Here is a 24,339-nt window from a genome sequence, read left to right as displayed (position 1 = left end):
ATTCTGGGACAAGATCCCCTTGTCACCACACTGAATATATGTTTGATGTCATTCAAATCCTGTTTTATGTATCACAGTCATTAACCGGGTTCCACTCTTTAAGTCGGGGGTATCCCTAACATTCTCTGAGTTGCTTGAACACTGTTGAGTGGGTGTAGGCTAGTACTTCTGGCTTTGGAGTCAAAAGTGCTGTTTTAAAGAACCAGATTAGGTACTTAAGGCGCGGAGCATCACATTGTAAGTGCATAGAATCTGCCATAACCTCATTTTAGCCTCTAATATTTCTTCCTTTCACTCTATTCCTTTCCCTCCCTACTTGGCCGGCGCCGGGAAGCCCTCCGGGTTAGCTGCGCGCCTACCAATTCAATTTAGTAATAATAATAATAAGAGAGAATTAGATTTACTCAGCTCAGCTGTGTGCCAAGCATTGGGCAATTGTGGCTGCTCATTGCAAACAACCAAGTGATAGACCAGATCCCAAACCTTCTACCGTAATTGGCTGTTACAAGCGAACATTCATAGGGCAGAGTCACCTGTTGTTACCTGATGACGTGCCTGACCACCCACTTCCCTCTCAGTGCAGAGCGACAGCTAAATTTGGTGTAACAGTACAGCCTTTGCCGTCACCTCCAGGCTATAGTCAAAGGTTGGGAGCAGAGTCCGTAGTTCAAAGTCCTGCAGCCCTGTACCAGGGAACCCTAACCCTGTCTTCCACAGAGTTTTGTGGCCCTTGTGTTTTCTACTTTTTGGAAGTTTGCAACCTGTGAGTATATTTCCATGTAAGGCTTCTGTAAGGTTTGTGGAATATTTGTTGTTCCCTACCATGGGTCCAAACGATGGAGGGGGCATGACTGATTACAGACTCTCAATCCGAGTGTCCTGAAAGCCATTTCTTCAGAGTCTAAATAAAAAAGAAACAGCTAGTGCTACACTTGTTAGTGAGGGTGACCAGGGTCCAGACACTGGAGGTGCAAGATCACATTGGGTGAGGTACTCCTTGTTAGAATTGAGCTCTCTGGAAACCAGGGGTATGTGGTTTCAGAGTTTAGGAAGAGGAGGAACATTGAATACATCTAGAATACCTTGGCTGCACAGAGATGAAAGTAGTCAGTAACAGTAGTGAAGAAAAAATAAGCCCGCACATCCAGAATCCGGGGAAATGCAAACAGCATGGGTGCTCTGATTGTATAGAAGGCATAAAGGGGTGGCCAAGCCGAGCCGCGCATGCTGTGTGGAAGGCCCATGGCCAGGTCAAACCAGGCCATGGTGTGCAGTTGCTATAGCAAACAACTGTGGCGCTTTCTCATTTAGGGAGGGACATTTTGTTCATAAAAAGAGTGGCTATGGATGCATAAGGATATGGTTGACTTAAGGGAAATGATCACGCCTCTTTAACTGTAATGGGACATGCACAGGAGTAATCCAGTTTCCATTCTGCGTTACAGTATTCCTTTATTCCACTGATGACAGGTCTTTTCCAATAGTTAGGTAACAAAGATATTAACGACACTAAAGAAAATATTTACCCTTTTTATTTGTATTAACATAATTCCTAAAGCATAGACTTCACTCCCCAATATTGCACAAAGCTGATAGGAGATGAACGTGCAGTTGATCAATAATAACTCTGCTATGGCTCCCTTTTATTCTGCATGAGTTAGTTTCACTTGTTGCATCACACTCAGTGCAGCCCAACTCAGAGCTGGCCTTCTCCAGTCAAGAAAAATACATCTCCAACATCCATCACAACTTCCCTATTTTGGAGATGTTGTCATCTCCTGGGAACAAAAAAGAAATGTTATGCCTCCTCTGCACGCAAACTCGGAATAGGAGGGATTTAACACACCCGGTAAATATCACACCCCAGGGCAATAATACTGGCCGTAACATCACTCCCATTTGAGACTGTTTAAATGAAGGTGTATGGGCACTGGTATGTACAGTAAGCACTGCACAAAACAGATTCCTAATTTGTGCTGAAACCACTGTGCTTACGTAATGTGATCTCCTCAGAGCTCAGAACGGTGGGATTTAAACATATTTACTAGGAATGTTTGACACCTGGCATGTTCATTTCTGCCTGGTGAAAAAGAAAGTTGATTATCTTGAGGAAGATATGAAAGAAATCCCAATTAAGCCAACCAGTTTTCTCATGCATGAATCACCCTCACAGAGAAAATAAGCCAAAGTGTGAAAATTAAGTTTGTGATGAGGATTTTTAGAGCACATAATCCAGAACCAAATGTGTCTCTGCAGAGCAGCTGTCGACCCAGCACTTAAAAGAGAACTTGTGTCTCCTAAACACAGTGATCTACCGAGCCTAAGCTGTGTACGGGCACAGCGGCACTAACCCATCCATACACTTGAACACCTGTCAAAGAATGTTAAACTCAGCACATGATATGACTGTCAGCACAATATTATGACTGAGACAGTACATTTCACAGACGGCCAACAGACTGAGGGAATTCCCAAATTTCAGCAGAATGACTTGGGTTGAATTGCTTTTTTTCAGAGTCTGTGGTATTGTGATCCCTTGGAACTATCCCCTGATGATGCTAGCCTGGAAGACAGCAGCCTGCCTCACTGCCGGAAACACTGTGGTGCTGAAGCCGGCTCAGGTTGGTGTAAGGGATAATGAGGGAGGTGGGAAGCTCATTCATGTGTGTGAGATCTCAGAACAAACACACGAGGACACCGCTAAGCTAGAAGTGGTGGCCAATCACTGGGCTGAATGTGGAGAAAGCACTGAGGGTCTCTTTCAAGATGGAGGACAGGGGCATTGAAGGATTGTTTTTATGCAGTATGCAGCTGTCACATAATTAGCTAGGTTTTGGAAAAAGGGGGTGAGAGGGGGTGGTAAAAAGGGGGTGCTAGGGACTGAGATTGCAAAACTAATTGATGACTAAGACTACTGCGCTCTATATGGGAAGAGATCGCTGAAGTGTGCGTTGACAGGTTACTGAACAAGATGCTGAGGGAAATTACTGAACAGGGTGTGCAAATATATGACATGATAGGAGAGGTCATAAAGATGGTGACCAAAAGAGATTTGTGCATGTATCCAGAGAGAGAACATGAGCTGGTTAAAGATAGAGTTCAATGAATTGTTTGAGTTGAGATGAATAAGATTGATGAGCAGAGTTAACAAGCCTGGAACCACATGTTAATAAGTTTCTAACTGCATCTCAACAAGAGAGCCTAACAAGCACACTAATAGGAATGAGAATTAGGTTTGAAGAGACCGTAAGTACACCCTCCCAAGGTTGCCCCAACTAACCCGCAAGGTAGTACTACGATACATATATACTCCACCATTCTCTCGTTTTAAAGGTTACAACCAGACATCCTGCCTATAAAGACAATTATAAAACCTTTTGAAGAATCTAGATTTATTTTTCAAGTTTTAAATGGAGAGAACTTTGCCCGGGGGCATTAGAGGACTATACAAGAGAACCACATTATGTTCCACATAATTTTTTGTAGGCGTAGGGAGACAAAGTGAATTTGCCCATAATCACAGGATTTTGAACCGAGGCTGGAATTCAAATCTTGTTGCCCAGTTCCAGATTCCCCAACTCTAGTTCAGAGGTCATGCCTTCTCTCTTGGTTGATGACTCTTCTTAAAATAAGTTTACTTTTAACTCTGCTCTGCTTTGTAACTTTACAAACTAAAACCGATAAGAGGTAAGTGATGGAGACAGGGGCATGGTTGAAACTGACCATCTCAGTGAGTCCCTTAATGGAGCTCTGATTTTTAGTTTGGGTGTCAGGAGGTGAGTGGCAAGGTTCACTGAGGCTTTTACATTTACTCAGTTAGTTAATTCATTCTTCTGTTCTGGCTCCTTCAGGTGACTCCTCTTACTGCACTCAAATTCGCGGAACTAACGGCAAGAGCTGGGTTTCCCAAGGGTGTGGTTAATATCCTGCCAGGGGCAGGTAAGTGCGTGTTCTTCTCCTGGAGGTTTGGGTGAGATATTATTACTCTCAACGAGAGTGTGTTTTCAAATACCTCTTGCTTTCAAGCTTGCTACTTGAATGTTGCTGCCCTCTTTCTCGCTGGGTCTTTCTCTTAAAGGCAACATACAAATCATACTTCAGATATACTATTTCAATTTTGTTGTATTATATCTCATTGTCTATAATCCTAAGCAGAGCAAAAAAAAATGTTTTTAACTAATATCCTTGAAAGGCAAATTTAGGTGTTAACTTGAGGTTTACAACTAAATTCACCGCACATATGCCTACCAGGAATTCACAAAGAGATTTCTACCAAGCACAAACCCATTTACGTGAACACACATCTCCATCACGAGTGTTCCCCACCTGTAAATCCCACTGCATGGGTGTGAATATGGATGTTTCAAAGTGACGTGTGGTTAGCGTTGGAAGTTTGAAGACGCTTCCAAACAACCATCTGGGCATGGAGACTCTCCTCACAGTCCCCTTTTCCTTGAAAGGGTCCGATTTTTACTGCAGCACAGCGGTGGCATAAATCCGTTTCCAGAGTAGAAGGGGGAATGAATCCCCTGCAAATTTGTATGTAGAGTAAGAGGTTTACCCAGGGGGAAAAATATTTTCTCCATAGAGGGAAAACATGTGTATGTCTATAGGTGATCCTATTTCCCGTCTGCAGATTTCTCCACTATGCAGAACACCTCACTGCATGAATGGGATAAAGGTGGGCATATTCTAAGAATCCTGATAGAAACCTGCGCATGGTGCAACTTCCATACCGATTCCTGGGAATTTTTGTGAATTCCAGAAAGTGATAAATCTACACTCAAATGTAGGTGTAAATCTACGAGCGCAGATTTACTACTTCTATCTTCATGAACTGGCCCCTTCGTCTGATTGTTATAGACAAGATTTCTTTCACTGAAACACTGAATGCATGTATAGTAAACTATGCATTCTATATTGGTTGAAAAACCCTGCAGAGGTGCTTCCTGCTGTTATATGAGCATAAGAGCCCACGTCTGAGGTTGTTACAGTCATTAAAGTCTCCCTCCTCGAGGTATAGGGCGGACCAGCAATGGAGGCCCTATATCTAATATAGTCTGAAGCAGAAAGGCTGTAACGATTATACCACTAAGTGAGGGTAGACTGTCCTAAACTAAACTTTGAGAAACAGAAAGACAAGAATAATAGTGTTATGGGTGCACAGATCTAAAATATAAAACGTACCGTCCTACACAAAGTCCTTCGTTTTGAATGTGTTGGGTCTGAAAAATATGTAGTTTTCTATTCCCAAGATTGCACAACACCCAATATAATGGCAACCCTTTGATGTTTTAGTACACTTGGCTGCACTGGGCACTGGTTTGTAGGGGTGCCAGCTTGCATGCAATATGTCCTTATATGTTTTCTTTATAGTATAAAGCTGGTGGTCTTCAACAGAAGCTGTATAGCACTGCAAATACACTTTCAGGAGTTTTTATTTTCATATCAGTGTTTTGAAGATTCACATTTTACAAAAAATGTAATGAACAGTGAGGGGACCAATTCACAATTTGTTTTAAACGGAAATTCCATATCCTGATTCGCAGTCTCAAGAATGATAAAATGTTGCTCCCATAAATTTAATTTGTTAATACCCTAAATATGCCAGTATCTTTGCATTTGTGAATGCAGGGGGAAAGAGCAGTAATTGGGAACAGAGAACACCCAATTTATTCACAAACACTTTTCACGTTTTTTTAGACCCTGGAAACATTTGCGGTACTACTCACTCGAAAGTAAAAAGTCAGTGCCTTTCCAGAGTGGGAAATAGGCGGGACCACCCCTATACATAATGGGGTGAAGAGGAATAGATTTCTGCAACAACAACAAAACATTATCCCAGTTGAGAATCTTTTTATACATACTCTAAGGTACATTTTCAGCATCATTTATTCATGCAGAATTATAACAAGAAGCAAAATCTGAAAGAGACACGTTAGTGATAGATTCCTTACCTTAGAATATCCCCAAGTGTCAGACTGGATCCGGAAAGCTTTTGTCAGCAGTACCCCTGTGCGTCGATAGGCGTCGTCGTACGGCTCCGCGTGCGTCGCTGGCGATGTATTCGTCACTGGAGCTACTTAGACGCGCCCACGCGCGCTGACGTCAGTTCTTTCTTTTTCCGCGCCATCAAGCGCAGATTCGGAGAGAGCGGTACCCCGTCACTTGTTGACTAAGTATTTGTTTGTTATAATTTGTACTTAAACTTACCCCTGGTGCATAGGGATGCCCAGTTTCAAGCTTTGCAGGGCCTGTCCGCGCACGATGTCGCTGACGAACCCGCACCGTGAGTGTCTCTTCTGCCTGGGGCGTGACCACGACACCGAGTCATGCCCCCACTGCCGGGCCATGGCCCCGAAAACTTTGCGGTAGCGGTCCTGAAAGTGGCTGGAGGCCCTGGAGTCGGCCCCACGTCGTTCCAGGTCCCGGTCCCGTGGGAGGTCGAGGGCCCGGTCGCAGAGCAAGCACCATCACTCAAAGTCTTCGCACTCAGAGTCAGGTAAGGCGAAGCACAAGAAGTCGAAGAAGCGTCGCCGCTCTTTGTCCTCCCCTCGCCGGTCGCGGCAGAGGGGGCAGGTGGCACCGCCCCTGCAGCTCCAACGGAGCCTGAGCAGTTACCGTTGGCTTACCCACCTTTTCTGGGTCCATCGGCGACTCCGGCCGAATTGCAAGAGTTTGTGTCTGCAATGGCACGTATCTTTGGCACGTGCGTCCCCGTCGGCATGCCTTCGGGCCCCTCGGGCCCCACTGTTCCGCGTTCTTTGATGTCGCCGTCCCTGTTCTTGCCGGTGGACCCCGTACGGCCTCCGCCAACATCGCCGACGCCGATGCCGGCGGCGCCGATGCCGATGTCGGCGCCCTACGCCGGCATCGACTTCTTTTCCGATGTCGGCACGGTGCCGGAGGGATGTCTCCTGACGCTGATCACGACGTCGATGGGAAACTTTTACCCTTTTATTCACCCCTGTCCTCGTCCACTTGTGTCGGAAGAGGAGGACTGGGAGGGGTTTGAAGACCCTCTCGCAGCACAGTGCGAGTCTGTCCTGACCGGGATGAGGAGGCGGAGGCCGATGGCCCGGATTACACTCCGGCGCCTGGTTCACCATTCCCTTCAGCTACTATGGAGGAGAGTGGTACATTTTCCACGGTGCTACGTAGGGCGGCCGAGGCTCTTTGCCTCAACCTCCCTACTGTGGCTGTCAGGACCAACCTACTGACTGAAGTGCTTCGGCCAGCCTCTTCTTCTACAGAACCGCTGTTGCCGTTTAATGATGCACTTACTGATGTGCTTCTGGGCACCTAGTCCTGGCCCAACACAGGGCCCCCAGTGGACAAGGGTGTAGCCTGCGCAGCAACAGTCCCAGCGCAGCCGCGGGCGTGTGGCTCGCAGGGGCGGGTCACGGGGCCAGCGTACGGGTCAGTCCACCAACTCCCCCGCTGACAGTGCCTCCACACCTTCCTAGTTCGGTGTTTCAGGCCCACCAGACACCAGTGGGGGGCAGGATTCGTCATCACCTCCCCCACTGGCGCATCATTACATCAGACAGGTGGGTTTTGGAGATTGTTCGACGGGGCTACCCCCACCCCTTTGAGTCTACCCCCACCCCTTTGAGTCTACCCCCCCAGGCATGCCACCGCAGTTCCACCGCATGTTGGGGGATCATTTGGCACTTCTGCAGCAGGAAGTTACGGCCCTCTTGGCCAAGGGGGCCATTAAGCGCGTTCCGACGCTAGGAGTAGGTCGTGGTTGTTACTCCCACTACTTCTTGGTTCCAAAGAAGGACAAGGGTCACCGTCCCATCTTAGACCTTCGGAGTGTAATCGCTTCCTCCGGAAGGAAAAGTTCAAAATGCTCACTCTGGCTCAGGTCTTGTCTGCTCTCGACCCACAAGACTGGATGGTGGCACTGGACCTGCAGGACGCTTATTTTCATTTTCCCGTCCTGCCAACCCATCAGCGTTACCTGCGATTCATGGTGGGCCAGGAGCATTTTCAGTTCACCATGCTCCCCTTTGGCCTTACTAGCGCCCATCGGGTGTTCACAAAAGTGATGGCGGTGGTCGCAGCTCATCTGCGCAGATCAGGGGTTTCAGTCTTCCCCTATCTCGACGACTGGTTGTTAAAGGTGGGCTCGCCCCACACAGTCATCTCCCACCTCCAGACTACGGCCGACCTCCTGCATTTGTTGGGATTTTCCATCAACGGGCCGAAGTCACACAGGATTCCCTCCCAGAAGCTTCTCTTCATCGGAGCAGTTCTGGACACGGCGCAGTTTCGGGTTGATCCGCCCGAACAGCGAGTCCAGGACATTCGGGTTATGATTCCGATCTTTCAGCCCTTGTCCTGGGTTTCGGTCAAGACGACCTTGAGGCTGCTGAGACTCATGGCCTCCTGCATCCTGCTGACCAACCATGTCAGGTGGCACATGCGGGCTCTGCAGTGGGACCTGAAGTTCCAGTGGGTGCAGCATCAGGGGAACCTGTCCGACTACGTCCAGATCTCGGAGGGCACTGCACAACAATTGCAGTGGTGGCTCAGGAATCAACATTGGGTCAGCGGCAGATCCCTCTCCCTTTCCCAACCGGAGCACAAAGTGGTGACGGATGCATCCCTCCTGGGATGGGGCGGCCACATGGGCGAGGCGGAGATCAGAGGCCTCTGGTCTCCGGCGGAGTCCCGGCTCCATATCAACTTTCTGGAGCTTCGGGCGATTCTTCTTGCACTGAAGGCATTTCTTCCCTCTGTCAGGGGGAAGGTAGTGCAGGTGTTCACGGACAACACCACCGCCATGTGGTATTGCAACAAACAGGGCGAGGTTGGGTCGTGGACCCTATGTCAGGAGGCTCTACGCCTCTGGACATGGCTGGAACGTCACGGCATTTCCTTGAGGGTTCAATACCTGGCGGGTTCTTTGAACGCCAGGGCGGACGAACTCAGCCGCCGGTGTTTGATGGATCACGAATGGTGTCTTCACTCGGAGGTGGCGCAAGGTCTCTTTCAACAGTGGGGATTAGATCTATTTGCCACAGAAGAGAACACGCAATGTCTGCAGTTCTGCGCGTTGGAATTTCCAAGGCGGCACTCGCTCGGCGACGCTTTTCGTCGCGAGTGGAGCTGCGGTCTGTTGTATGCCTTTCCACCTATACCTCTTCTACCCAGAGTGCTGAAGAAAATCAGGCACGACCGGGCCCAAGTCATCCTTGTGGCTCCGGACTGGGCTCGAAGAGTTTGGTATCCCGAGCTACTCAGTATGAGCCTGGATTCCCCTGATCCGACTGCCTCTGCGGGAGGATTTTCTGTCGCAGCAGCAAGGGATGGTTCTCCACCCGAACCTGTCCAGCCTCCACCTACATGCGTGGAGATTGAGCGGCGACAGCTGATTCCATTTGACTTGCCTCCCGAAGTCTGTGATGTCATTCTGGCAGCCAGGCGTCCCTCCACTAAATCGGTATACGCCCGCAGGTGGAACAAATTTGTGGCATGGTGCACAGCCAAGACTGTGGACCCCCTTTCTGTCCCTCTTTCTGAGGTCCTTTTGTTCCTTCTTTCTCTGGCCCGGCAGGGCTCTCCTCTGGGCACTATCAAGGGCTAACTTTCGGCCATTTCAGCCTTTCTGAGGCTTCCAGATCAGCCTTCTCTTTTCAAGTCCCCTGTTGTACAGAGATTCTTAAAAGGCATTACGCATATGTTCTCTCCTGTTCCTTTTATAATGCCTCAGTGGGACTTGAATCTTGCTTTGACTTATCTCATGTGCGCTCCCTTTGATCCACTTCACAAATGTCCTTTACGTCTTTTGACTTTGAAAACTGCCTTCATGGTGGCTATCACCTCTGCCAGGAGAGTGAGTGAGCTTTAGGCTCTTTATTGTAAGCCTCATTTCTGTCAGTTCATCCGGACAAGGTTGTGCTTCGTACTCGTTCTTCCTTCTTGCCAAAGTTTGTCACTGCCTTCCACATCGGGCAGACTATCACCTTGCCCACTTTCTTTCCGCCTCCGCACCCTTCCAGAGAGGAAGAGAGGCTCCACCATCTGGACCCAAAACGTGCGCTCTCCTTTTACCTGAATCGCACACAAGCATTCCGGGTGGATGACCAGCTCTTTGTTGGCTACGCAGGCGCCAAGAAAGGCCGGGCTGTTCACAAGAGGACTATCACCTGCTGGGTCGTCTTCTGTATCAAGGCCTGTTATTCTATGGCTAAAAAGGAACCTCCGGTGGGGCTGCGTGCCCATTCTACCAGGGCGACAGCAGCTACTACTGCACTGGGACGCGGTGTCCCCCTGCAGGACATCTGTCAGGCTGCCACGTGGGCTTACCTGCACACTTTTACAAAGCATTATTGCCTTGACACCCAGGTCCAGAGGGACGGCCTCTTTGGTCGTTCTGTTCTCCGTGACTTTCTGGTGTAATCTTGTTCGCAGACTCACCACGGGGGTTGGTATTGCTGGGGTATCTATTCTAAGGTAAGGAATCTATCACTAACGTGTCTCTTTCAGATGCACAAATTACTACTTGTGTAACAATATATCTGTAAGAGACATTAGTTAGTGATAGATTCCTTACTGCCCCACCCATCTTCCCCGTTCTGCGAACTGATTTCTAGGGTTAAGGTCATCCTTTTGGGCCCTAGTTTCTATGTACCAGGGGTCAGTATCTTACATGGCTCTGCATTCCTGTCGCAGAAAGTTGCGTACAGAACTGACATCAGCACACATGGGCGCATCTAAGTAGCCCCAGTGACGTCATCTCGGCGAATACGATGCCAGTGACGCACGTGGAGCCGTACGGCGAGGCCTATCGACACGCAGGGGTACTGCTGACGAAAGCTTTCCGGATCCAGTCTGACGCCTGGGGATTTTCTAAGGTAAGGAATCTATCACTAACTAATGTCTCTTACAGATAGATCGTTACACAAGTAGTAACTTGTGCTTCTGCATGAATAAATTGAATATCAACAAACGTGTAGATTTTTATCATCTCTCCTGTGAATCTTTGTGAATGCCATAAAAGTCAGAAATATACCCCAAACTTAGTAACATGAAGGGGTGCATATTTCACACATGCCTTTGTGAATCGGGCCCGTAGTGCCCTTAAGCATTCTCCCCCTCAACTATTCTGTGAATAATGTGCAGAAATAGTATAATTCTGACCTGCATCACTGGATATGGTTACAAGATCTCCCCGGTACAGGAATGGCACACATTCAACATTTAAAAAAGCTTGCACACCCATTTTTAAAATTAATTTGGGGCAGATCTTCAATACTATGATTAAATCTAGAAGTTATTTGCTCATGTTGCTGATATCAGTATGTTTATTTTTTTTTAATGGGGTTCACAACATCCCAGGGTTATATATGTGTATGTCTGGAAATTCCTTATCCCTGATCCCAGGTACTGCCTGCGTAAGTCCAATATACCTATTTAGCCGTTATGGGATATTTCCTCCGCCATTTTTTCTCCATAAAGAAAGTAAATTGCCATTTGGAGAAATCCAGCTCCAAATCCCAAAGAAAAGAGAGGAGTTTTTAGAAAATGTTCTGAATGCATACTTATTTCAGCCTTTTTGTGGGATAGTTCGCAGATTGGATTTTTAACTCTGGAAAATTCATTGGGATTTTTTATGAATATCCACAATGTTTCTACTTTGTAAGTGTTCCCAATTTTCCAATAAAGCCACCTTGCAATTCTAGCAGAAATACCCATCAATATTGCCCTTATATAAATGTGCATCACAAAATCTGACCCATCTGGTGGAATTTGTATCATAATGTGTAGAATTTGCACTCTGGGAATTTCACAAATCCTCACGCTGTGAATCAAGATTTGGGAATCGCAAGTGTTCAGTCCACATTTTCTACCTGTAAGTGACACATTTTGAGACTTGCGCCTTTGTAATTGCCAGCCGAGGAGGTGGAAGGACATGTTTTGAACATGAATTAAGGGAGAGCAGACATTATCCCCCCTAAACTCTCACTATGCTCTGTAGGTGGAGTGTGGGCTGGAATTTAAAATACCATATACCACATACTAACCTTCCATTGGATATCTCCTCATACTGATTCCTTCATAATGTGCAACACAGTAGATGGGGGAAGCCAAATCCTAAGCTTGGAAGCCCCATTATTCTGGAACAGCCTTTGTCCCACCCTGAAAATAAAGTCCTTTTGAAGCTCTTTTTATAAAAACACACGAACGCTGCTGTGCTCCTCATTGGACCTGACCTACATGTGGTGTTTGCGTGCTTGCTAGGATATGTTAGTGCTAGAGCATTCCTCATTGTATGTTTTTAATGTGTTACAAAGTGCTCTGATGTGGCCAGGAGGAAACATGTTAATCGCTATACAAAAAACCTAGCTACTAAAGCTGTGTTTGTCTTTGTGCTATAGTTTTTATACACAATGTTTGTGAACACCCTGTTACAGTTAGGAAGCATGATGACTTCATGCATTCAGTGGCTTCGGCCTTGCAGTGACAGTGATTAAGAGTTTAGGAACAAGCGGACTTGTGTAACCCAGAAGCATCTTATGTCTTTTAGGCTGTAGAACAAAGAGTAGAGTATTTTATGTACTACTTTTAGTAAATATGTTTTTCAGCAGACAGAGGGATTGGCTCCTAACCATGGCCCAGTGGGTCTTTTTATTTATGGACATGCTGACAGGCTATAGCAGTGCTTGTACTCTGTTTGCCTCCCGGACAGTGCATCCAGACCTCTTGCCAGCAATTACTCATCAATTCCCTTCTAGGAAATCAGCCAATGCCATACTCTGACTGGCCACAAAGCCAGAGTTACCACAAAATTGCTACTAGCCCAGGGGACTCCAAGCTTTCCTGTAAAAGAGCTACTTATGTTCCATGAAAATCATCCTGTGCTACTAACATATTAGTGTTGTAATAGTGACCACATCGGCCAAGATTACGTCAGTGACCACCATATGGAAGATTACCAGCCGTAATCACCTCCATGCATCAGGCAGGGTCGCCAGCAGTAAAGTAAAAAGGCTTTGTCAGTTTGAAATACCTCTACATGGGTAATACAGAACAGCCTTACCGGTAATGCCACTGGCACCAAGGTAATAATGTAAATTATAAGTACCCCAAACCAAATGATTGATCTCTAAAATATCAACTTTAAATATATTTTGGAAATGTAGGTATTTGTCTGCAAATATCAGCTTTCTTTTCTGTTCTAAAAATACACTCATTTTGTCTCAATTACACACTCTGAATTTTGAGATACATATATTAACTAGAACAGGCAAACGGTTGCTAATTTAGTAGGGTAGGCTGCACACAGGAGAGCTACTTACAGGGGGCTGGAGAGCTACCAGTAGCTCGCTAGCTGCTTTTTGGAGAACCTCTACTAACCTGTCCCCTTCATGTACAAGCCTCTTTGTAGTGTGGGGCACTTGTTTGATGTTAATGGAATGCAAATCATTGCTAATTAAAATATCTGTGCATGCAACACAAGTGTGGAGTTTCTCCTGTGTGTTCTGTGAGGTGGAAACTGTGCTTGTGGGTATTTTAACATCTGTGTTTGTCTTGTCAGGTTCACTGATTGGGCAGAGATTATCGGACCACCCTGATGTAAGGAAAATTGGCTTCACAGGCTCTACCCCCATTGGTAAACAAATCATGAAAAGGTAATTTTGGCCCCGGTCACAATATGCGTACTCTGGAAGTTTAGCAAGTAAAATTGTAGGTACCCATTAATGACATATGTTCAGGAATGTGTCGGGTGGACAAATGAGGAGGCTCATTGCTGAATGATAGCGCAAGACCGGAGTAGCTCCGGAAACACTTTTTTGATGATTGCCCTGCAATACACCACTAAGCAGAATGGCTGAGTCTTTGGGTGTTGTGCCTCGTTGTAAATAATCTGAACTTTGGTTGATTTTGTAAAAGGAGTGAGAACATTCGGGATCATTTAGAAGAGCTCAAATATTAGTCTAAGAGCTAGAGGTTTAGCTTCAATGCTGTGAAAAGTCGCACTGTTTGGATACATTTCTCTTGAGGAGCAGTTGGCGGAGGCAAAGAAATTCAAGATTTAGAGGTCACCTTAAAAGAATAGGATATTTGAATTCTCATATCTGAGGAACTCAAAAGAAGATACACAATTTAGCAGTGACATCTACAGTAAATAAGTTGGTTCCACAGGGACAGGTAAACAATGCAGAAAGTGGGATGCTATTGTTTCCCAGTGAGCCTCAGTGGGGAGGGCGCATCCAAAATGTTGTGGCAAAGTCTGGATTACCTGATTTGAACTATAATTCCTATGGCAAGTGACTTGATAATGTAAACATATATCAATTGAAAGAAGACAGGGTTGTAGATATTCCAGAGAAACTCAATTTCTTAACAAGAATAGGTAGAGAGGTAACTCTATTGAGGTCAAATGGATTTCCTTGAAGCTGATGTCCTGGTGTGAGGTGGTAGTTATACAGGCGTGATATGTAGAGAAAGAAGCACAGGGAAAATATTGGATCCTATTTTCAAGAAACAGCCATACATAAATAAATCCCCTCACGGAGAGCAACACAAATCAATTAAGTTACTCATAGTCTAGGATCATCACATTAGCATAGTAAAACAAAGAGGCACAGTGAATGCAAACTAAGAAGGGGCTGCATGTCAAGACAAAGCTGAATAGAGGAAAAATTTAAAGAGGATGCAATCATTATGTCCTCCTTTATTAATGCAGAATGTACGCAATATCACTTATGCCAAAGATTTGGAAGAGAATTCTAACTTGACCTTTGCAAACCTTACAATTATCAAAAAGTTGTAATTTTAAATTTTCAGGACGACTGGCAATCATCCTGTTGGAATAGGATTGCTAATCCATGATCTGGATCCTGAATATTTACTTGTTGCGACGGACTTTGAATATCCCTCTGATAGATACAACCATTTAAAGTACATATACACTATTCCCTGCATGGGTAAGCATCGGAATACTTGAAAGCTCGTCATAACGTCTACTTACATGGGAACACTCCCAGGTCTTTTCATGAGAGTTCACTTCTTTACATGTGCCTCTACATCTACCTTTATACTTCTTGGTCCTTCTTTTGAAGGTGCGGCAGGTAGGGACCCTTTCAAGTTGCAACATTTTTGCTTATGTAGTAATGGACAATTCTTTTCCACTTTGTGTCACAGCATGCCCACATAGTCGGCGTACATGCTTCGTTCAGGATTGGCATCTAAAGCAATACAAGCTATAAACCGATTATTAAAGAGTAACACTTTCCCTTATGTTTAATTAACTGAAAGCAAGAGTGGTTTGGTTTGTAAGAAACCATCTTTTTTCAAACATGCATGCTTCTAAATCATATTGCAGTAAAGCTACTGAGAAATAATATGGTTCTCAAGAGAGAAATCTTCACAGCAACAGGAGCTACTTACTAGAGGCCAAAGGCCTTTGACTTTAACATTGGTAAAGAACATTATTTATGTTAATAAATACTTTTGGTTCCTCTCGCATAGCTAGACAACAAAGCATCATTCATTATTTCTCTGAATATTTGGAAGCTATCTTTCATAATGGTTTGAGGCTGATATCGCTCAACGGCTAATGAAGATAGGTGAAGGTATGCTAGACACACAAGTAGAGTAGCTTGTCTGAGTCTCAGAGAAACAAAGGACCCACACAAGTACTAGTAGCTGGTTGCTGGTTGCTCTGGACTACTATAGTTTTGGATATGGCTGTTTTTAAGCCCTGGATGGTGTAGAACGTAAACATGTAGAAGGGGGTAATATTTCAACAATATCATTATTTTATTAAACGTGGTAAACTTCACTCCCTTTACAATTTAAGCACAACAAAAATGTTACAACATTTGACTAGAAAAACACTCCTCATGAAATACAGTTGCAAATAACTCCAAATGGTAGACAATACCGTAATGACCATTCCAAAGCAGTCCATTCATTTCACCAGGCGTGTGTGGTGGACGAGAACCATAGTGGTCAAGTTTTGGATTCTGGTGAATCTATCTGATAATTCTGATGCAATCTTCAGAAGTAGATCGCTCTTGTCCAACATCAGTAGAAAATAGGCCACGATGTAATTCTATTCGGTGTGATTGCTAAGGGCAGATACATATACTGTGGTGCACAAAGCAGTGAAAATGGCCTTTCATCATTCATGAACAACATGCTGATGTTTCATAAACAGGAATAAGGTTCTACATTATTTTATGTTTAAAATTGTTCTCTAATTTGAATTTGTCCTTGCCAAATGATTTATTTGTAGATGAGACAAGGTTTAAATGTAATTCTTTCTGTGTGTGGTTTACATTTGTGGATATTATTATGTTCATGAACAGTACACGCATATAAAATATTTTAACAAAAGATAGCTCTTTAAAAAACTAAAAGCCTTGTTGGGAGGTTTTAATGGAGGTAATTAAGTGATATGTCAGACAGCACCGGAAACAAGCATCCTGAGACCGGTTTCAGGACATCACTCTTCATCAGCCAGACTAGCTTGAATCCAGTTGTGTAGTGAGAACGGGACCCACATCTGGGCATACCCTTCCCACTTAGGGCGACATATTCAAAAGAAACAATTGATGGACGGAGCATGGTGAGCAAAATTATGATGGATTTAACCCAGATCTCTTGACTGGGGGTGAATGTATGATTTATTCATTATTCCGTCCATCATTTGTTTGCATAGCACTTTTCACCCTAAGTGGGATGGGTATGCCCAAACGTGGGTCCCTTGCTCACTGTGCCACTGGATTTAAGCTAGCCTGACTGATGAAGGGTAATACCCAGAAACTGGTCCCAGGATGCTTGTTTCCGGTCCAGGGAGGATCTGGCTTGGCAGTTCGGTCTGGACTGTTCCCATGAGACACAGGGTCAAGACTGATTTGCATATGGCTGGATCTAAACTGGGGTGGTATGGTAAGCAAAAGAACGATGGATTTAACCCAGATCTCTTGACTCGGGGTGAATGTATGATTTATTCAGTATTCCGTCCATCATTTGTTTGCGTAGCACTTTTCACCCTAAGTGGGATGGGTATGCCCAGACGTGGGTCCCTTGCTCACTGTGCCACTGGATTCAAGCTAGCCTGGCTGATGAAGGGTAATACCCAGAAACCGGTCACAGGACACCACACATCCCCACACTTAATGATACCCTTGAATTTCCACACCTCACAGCATTACACCAACAATATCTACCATGACATACAGTACTAGCCCATGAAATTCCTTTGACTCTTCCCTGGCTCTCCATCTTTTCTACATCCTTTCCTACCATTCATTTACACTCCCCTAATTTATCTTTCTTTGAACTCCTCTTTTCTCCATTTTGACTCCACTCCCCTTTTCATCTCTAATTTAACTGCCCTTCTCCTTTATCTTCCTATCCAGTTCTACTCCTTCTCTACTCTTTCGTATCTCATCATCTCTTACCACCACTCCTTCTCTGTGCCACCCATTACCTCTCTTCTCCTGTCTCATCCTTCTCTTACATCTCCATCATCTCCTCTCAGACCCCTGGTCTTCTTTCCTCCTTCGTCGACATCTTCTCTCTCTTTTCCTTTCTTCACTTGCCCCTCTCCTTCTGCTCTCCTAACCTTCCTTTTGTTTTTCCCAACCTGCCTCTTCCAGGTAGATTCTCAGTCATAACTGGAACTTTTCTTGAAGGGGCAGGGTGAAAAAAATGAAGTGATGAAAGATGTTATATATATTATTTTTGAATGATAGGCCTTGTGAAATCGCATTATCTGATTGTTTAACTGAGTTATGTTTTAAGGAAATTGTGCTGAAAAATGCACCATTTCTTGGGAAGCATGAACATCAACACCCTTTGGAAGCAAAAAGATTTCTTAGCATGCCACAAAATTATTGGAATTTTTCATTACTGCCCCTTATATTAAAATTACATTATTTGTTCAAGCAGCGATTGAGCTTTCCCTACATGAGTGGGTCTAATTTTAGCATATTCTTTATCTTTTCCAGCTGCGCTGTGAGCAACGTGAAGAAAGTGTCCTTAGAACTGGGTGGTAAATCGCCTCTCATCATCTTCAAGGACTGTGATATGGACAAGGCTGTTCGCATGGTAATGCAGCAGATTGGATAAATGCAATAAAGCAACTCAGGGGTGGCAGAGGTTCTTACTGTATGCAGTGAAAGATGGCTGTTAGCTTATTTTACATGTTAATATGTGTGGGGTATTTGAGGAACATTTCAACGCTTACATTTCTTAGAAGAAATGCATTTTCTTGAACACTGCTGTTATCTTTATATTTGAATTCACTGTTACTGAAGTGGCCTGTGTAAAGGTTATGTTATATTACTTGATGTAGCCATGATTAGCTAGGAACTCTATTAAATGTGCTTTGGCACTTGGCTGAGTGGGTTTTTAGTAAGCAAGATGTAGGCCATGGTTGATGTGAGGACATTTGTAATATGCTTTACTGGGATGGCACTCGCCTTCACTTTTATTTTGTACTTGCACCCTGGTGAAACCAACTTAAAATGTTAAGTCCTTTCACTACAGCATAGATTTTGCCCTGAATCCTCTTTCCTTTAAATGTGAGAATATTCTCAAGGAAAACCAATCTTATGACCATCATAAGATACCGGTAAATGGTCAAGTGGTACTTATGATTTTTTTTTAAAAGCTCAAGAGTGATCCTTGTGGTCCTTGCTCCTGAATCCACCAAAAGATGTAAGTATTTATCTCCTAGTTGACTAGCTACATCGGCATCAACACACTCAGAAGCATCACCCTTCTTCACTTCGTATTCAGTAACCGTTAAACCCAAATCCTGTGCACTGCCTTGAATTTGTTACGTAGGACATGTAACCTAGAACTCTTCAGTCTTTGCTGCAACCATAATATCATTTTGCATGGAGTTCTGACACACTTTGGCAAAATGCCCCAGTTTGTTACATAATCTGGATACCTCAATCTTTGTTGTGCATGGCTTTCTCTCTTAAATATGTGATTAAAAACCACATATAAAACATGTTCAGCTGTTTAGAAAAAAAATTGTTATCCTCTTTGTACTTTTTTTGTTATTGGTTCAGCGTCTATAAGTGAACTTTCTACCGACATTTGATAAGTGACAATACATTTCACAGCCTTAATTGTCTTATGTAAAGACAGGGGGCCTAAGTTTCTACTGAATATTGTTTTTCACAAAGTGGCATATGAAATGATCCCTTAAAGCTCTCAGATTGAAAGTGTGCAACTATATTTATTAACACAGGTATATATATGTCTACATTTTCAACATGTTACTAGACCATTTTGAAGAATGTATGTCTCAATATAACCAAATTAGATTTCACATCTAAGCGATTTTCTAATTTCTTATAAACGTAAAATTCATCCAGTACCTCTCCCTAATTCAATATTAAATCCATTAAATAGTAGAAAATTGCTCTTTCTTCAAACCCCAGAGAACGCAACAAAATAAATGAATTTCTCACTGACCTGACCTTGATGCCCCAAGAGGAAGGCCTTAAGTCATTGCATGTCTAAAATGTGTGGTTCATCTAGTACTTCCAAGGAGGGTGGTGGTGGTAGCTTAAAAAAGACAATGCACAACAGCACTTGAACTGTAATAAAACCTAACTCACAATATGTACAGCTTTTTTTTAAGGTTGTGAAAGGGTTGATTGGATGAGCATGAATGAGAATAATGAGTGAAAAATAGGGACGAAGGCCATATTATACTTATGAGCAGGCATGTGTGTCTCTGAAGAATTGACTGTCCGTAACATGTGTAGAAAGTTCATATTTCAACCGTTTTTAACTTAGATGTTTTTCAAATTAAAAGTTAAAATTAAATATGTCACTGGATTTGTCTAAATAATTTCTCCTGAAAACGTTTTTGAACCTTTGGTCCGTATTGTGACTCTTTTTTCCTCTAGGGCATGAGTTCAGTGTTCTTCAATAAGGGTGAGAACTGCATTGCGGCGGGCCGTCTTTTCATCGAGGCATCCATCCATGATGATTTTGTCAAGAAAGTGGTGAGTATAAAATGAGATGTTGTTGATAGAATGATTTGGCATCTTAGATACTCACATTTCTTTTTATTAGTATCCAGAGAATTCCACGTTCAGAATGAGAATTTAGTTGTGTTACTGAAGGTGAGATTTCTCTCATTAGGAGTGAGTTTGAGTAAGGTATCGGAAGGGCTAAGCTCACACCATTCCTTGCGTCATACGTTGTGGTGGTCTGCTGCACTAATAATGCACTGCTTGTCCCAAAGCAATTTTCTGCTTACATTTGAAGCGACTGAACCGACTGATCTGTGCAAAATTTTGTTTCTCATGGATACTTTTCCCTGTATAATCCTCACCTTTTGAATATCCTCATGGTCTAGAAAGCATGCGTACATTTTGCAACAGTCCTTCTCTGGTAGGTGGCATTGGCTCCTTCTAGGCATCAGTTACGGCCTAGGCAAGACCTCACTGAAGCTATATAGTGCCACCCTGCTTCCCAGTTACCGTTTTCCCACAGCCTTTGACATGGATTCAGAGCTGCACTCCATGAAATTCTTCACGTAAAACCATAATTTGTTCATTGCTACGAGAATGTCACCTCCAAAAAAGTCAGAGTATAAACCCTGATGTTCTTGTCAAGAACAGATATTCATTTTGGACTCCTATGAGGTCTGTTTGTGGTGCTTGGGGGCCTAAGCACGACTCCAAGTTGTGCAAGTAGTGTGGTAGTGTGGTCTCATACATTCAAAAGCCATTGAGGAGTGGGAGGCCACATTGTTATGGCATTTGTGCAATGAGCTCTGGGATCTGCGCTAATCGCAGTTGTGTTTGTTGCCTTTATCCAAATTGTCTAAAGGCAAGGTGAAGAAAAAGAAGCACAAGAAGAGCAGCAGGCAGATTGACTCCATGCCTAGAGGCTGTTCTGGCTCCAGAGGTTTGTATCTTTGGTGCTCCACACCACTAGCGGAGTCTTCCTCTTGACCTGGAGATGGTGGACATCACTCCAGCTGAGCAACCAGCACCAACCTGAGCTCCGGCATATGCACCAGCTCGGTAGCTGGTTTTTCACTCACACTTCGCCTTCTCCCGGCATAACTGGAGTTCCCGGTGACCGTCGGTGACTCATTTAGTTCCTTAGTTCTTTGCTGTAATGCAAGCTATGATGCTGTTGGTCCATGGTGCATCGGTTCCATTTGATGCATCCTTAGCCCCAGGAATCAGACAGGGCTTCTGACTGGAATACCGCCAAAGGGTACTTCCCGACACCAGTCGGACCCCAGCCATCTGGCTCAGGATATGGCTCCAGCCCTACCTGGGACCAAAGTGGCACCCATGGCTCCACCTGTAGCCTCTCCTTCATCACAACACTAGTGCTGATGCAAACAACAGTGCAGGCTCCACCTTCTGAATTTGTGCTTCAGGCTAAGGCCAGTCCGATATGCTCAAGGTTTTAATTGCCAAGGCTAACAGAGGAAGGCAGGTAGAGGGATGAAGCTCAACACAAACCCTTGCTCAGGGATGACTACTGATGTTAGTAAGATAACATCTTTAAGCTGGACTCCAACCATGGGCAGATGACACCAACATTTCCACATGATGGCAATGACAGAAGTGAGGCAGTCAACTTGCTCCTTCCTGCTGATATGAATACAGCAGGTTACCTGGCCCTTCAGAATTCTAGAGGCCGCAATACTGACAGATGGAATGCCTTTCAGGACTGCTATCTTCAGAGGTGGCTTTTTGTACTTCAGTAATTAGAAAGGTCGCAAAGGTACTGCAGTTGCCTCTCCAGGGAAGAAAACCATGTCAGATCTCTTAATGTAAATCCTCCAATTAGTCTTGGCATCCTTTGGGCTTTGCTTCTTTTTTTAACAAGGACCTTATGGAGTCTGTCAAGAGGCCTTGTCCAAACCCACTTCAGTGCCACTGATGAATAATCTGATTGCTATCCATCCTTAATTAGTCCGCACCCAGAGGTCTTGTCTACTCATTGTTCACCAGAAAGATCTGTGGTCCAGGCTTACTTCTGGTACTTGTTCCCATGAAGGTCGACGTCTTATGTTCAATCCTTGACCTCAGGGTCATGATTTCCTTCCATCGCAAGGAAACGTTTAAGATGCTATCCCTAGCTTGAGTTCTTCTGGTGTGGAAGTTGTGCATGTTTCTTCTTCCCCTTTTATTATGCCTCAGTAGTGCCTTATTTTTTTTCTAATATTCTTAATGTGGGCTCCATTTGAACCTTTGCAAAGGAGCCAGTGATTTTGATGTTCAAGATAAGAGTTTTGGTGGCTATCACATCAGCTCAGTGCAAGTGCTGTGTCCAGCCCCTATTCACTCATTTCTACCTAGACAAGATGGTCCTGTGAACAAAAACATCTTCCCTTTCAAAGGTGGTTACCCCATTCCATCTGAGGTAGTCCACTACGCTTTAGCCAAAGGGGTGCGTGCCCATGGCAGAAATATGCTATGCAATGACATGGAATTCATTTCAAAGCAAACACTACCCCAGTTCAGACCCAGCCATATGCAAATCAGTCTTGACCCTGTTCCTCATGGGAACAGCTGGGCCTGAACTGCCAAGCCAGGTCCCCCCTGGACCGGAAACAAGCATCCTGGGACCAGTTTCGGTGTTACACTCCTCTTCAGCCAGGCTAGCTTGAATCCAGTGGTAAAGTGAGCAAGGGACCCGTGTCTGGGCAGGGTGAACAAAGCAAACACAAGGAGATGATGGACGGAGCGCTGAACTTTTTCAGACACTTACCCCCAGTCACTATAAGATCTTGGTTGAATCCATCATCGTTATTTAGCTCACTTCGCCACCCCAGCTCAGACCTAGCCATATGCAAATCAGTCTCAACCCTGCTCCTCAAGCCAGGTCCTCCCTGGACCGGAAACGAGCATCCTGGGACCGGTTTTGAGGTAACACCCCACATCCAACAACACTAGCTTGAATCCAGTGGCAAAGTGAGCAAGGGACCCACGTCTGGGCATACCCTGCCAAATTAGGGCGAACAAAGCACACACAAGGAGATAATTGGCCAAGCATTATTGCCTGGAAAAAGGATATGAATTTCGCTCGGTCCATACTCAAAGGACTTTTTTGCTGTGATCATTTCTTCAGACTCACCATTTGGAAAAGGGAGTATAATCGCAATGGTATCTAGTCAAAAGGTGTGGAATCTGCAAGATATAAGTACACATTAGAAGAAAAAGTTACTTAACTTCAGTAACAATCTTGCTGGTGGATAGTGTATCTACCTGCAGATTCCTCACCGATCGTGTCCATGAACCGGTTTTGAGGAAAGGGCCTAGTCATCTCAGTAATAAAGTTCCAAGATAGATTGTTGCATTGCATATCCTCTGTTAAGTTAATGCTGACTTCGTCTCTACTTCTAAAGGCTCTGAATAAACGGACAAATAACTGAGGTGACGGTGCCAGGGTGGCACTTTATGGCTCTCATAATAATAATAATGATCATAATAATAATAATGATGTCATGGGGGGGCAGTAATCTGCACCAAGGCAGAGCTACTGCCACCTTCCGGCACAGGAGAGCTATTGCAAACTTTTCGGACGCAGTTTGGCACTCCACCAGAAAAATCAATACTGAACCTAAGCAAGTTTTGTTTTGTACTAGTTAGTTTATATTTATATTTTGCACTTAATTTGGAAATTAGAGTCAAACTTTGCACAAGCAATGTTGCAATCTCTGCAATTCCTTCATTTCCAACTCCTTTTTAGGTCTCGCCTACGCAGCGCGCATTCGCTGCGTAGGAGGAGACCTTAAGCCATCGGTCCCCTTTTTTCACCCACAACCGTGCACGCGTTCCATTGTCTTCAATGGCAACGCGTGCACGTGTGGAGGTTCACTTGCGGGAGCGAGCGCCACCCTATGGTGGCAATTATCGCTCCCGCAAGTCAATCGTGCCGGCCCGCCTCCTCCCCCCTGCTGCCGTGCGAGGCGCACATGCTCCTCCCCCTGCTGCCGCGCGCGCGCGCCTCCCCCTGCTGCCATACCTAAATGTTTACGTTGTACATTCTGCAGACAGTGTAAGTGACAGATGTACGTGTCGAACCCGCCCGTATTCTATATTTGGTCATTTTGGTAACAGCAAAAGTCCAGGATTTGCAGGTCATGCACACGATACAACGCTCTGAATTAATGCTGTGTTGCTATTGGGCTGGAAACGTGTGACTCGCTCTGGGAGGCTAGTTGCAACACAAGCTTTCTGCTACTTTTCAGAGGGTTTGGAGGCTTTTGCCAATGAGGGTATTCGAGGAAGCTTCATACCGTAATCTCTGGCTGTGGGAAACCCTGAAGGTTCTCTGAGAAGGGAGCTAAGTGTGGTCTCGTGAGGAAAGCTG

At 44.7% G+C, this 24,339-nt stretch overlaps 1 protein-coding gene across 2 annotated transcripts in view; it reads left to right on the top strand.

The window, feature by feature from the left end:
• The window catches only part of ALDH1L1 (aldehyde dehydrogenase 1 family member L1), a 165,068-nt gene that overhangs the window by 129,588 nt on the left and 11,141 nt on the right, over positions 1–24,339 (top strand). For both annotated transcript variants that reach the window (XM_085624422.1, XM_085624423.1), the window contains exons 15-19: positions 2,516–2,621; positions 3,852–3,939; positions 13,550–13,643; positions 17,976–18,075; positions 19,899–19,997. In XM_085624422.1, coding sequence (XP_085480548.1) covers positions 2,516–2,621; positions 3,852–3,939; positions 13,550–13,643; positions 17,976–18,075; positions 19,899–19,997 — 487 coding nt within the window. The remainder of the gene's footprint in view (positions 1–2,515; positions 2,622–3,851; positions 3,940–13,549; positions 13,644–17,975; positions 18,076–19,898; positions 19,998–24,339) is intronic.

The sequence above is a fragment of the Triturus cristatus genome, chromosome 9 (assembly GCF_964204655.1).
Source record: "Triturus cristatus chromosome 9, aTriCri1.1, whole genome shotgun sequence".
Taxonomy (NCBI): Eukaryota; Metazoa; Chordata; class Amphibia; order Caudata; family Salamandridae; genus Triturus; species Triturus cristatus.
Note: the sequence above shows the minus strand (reverse complement) of the source record. Positions and strands in the feature narration are given on the sequence as shown.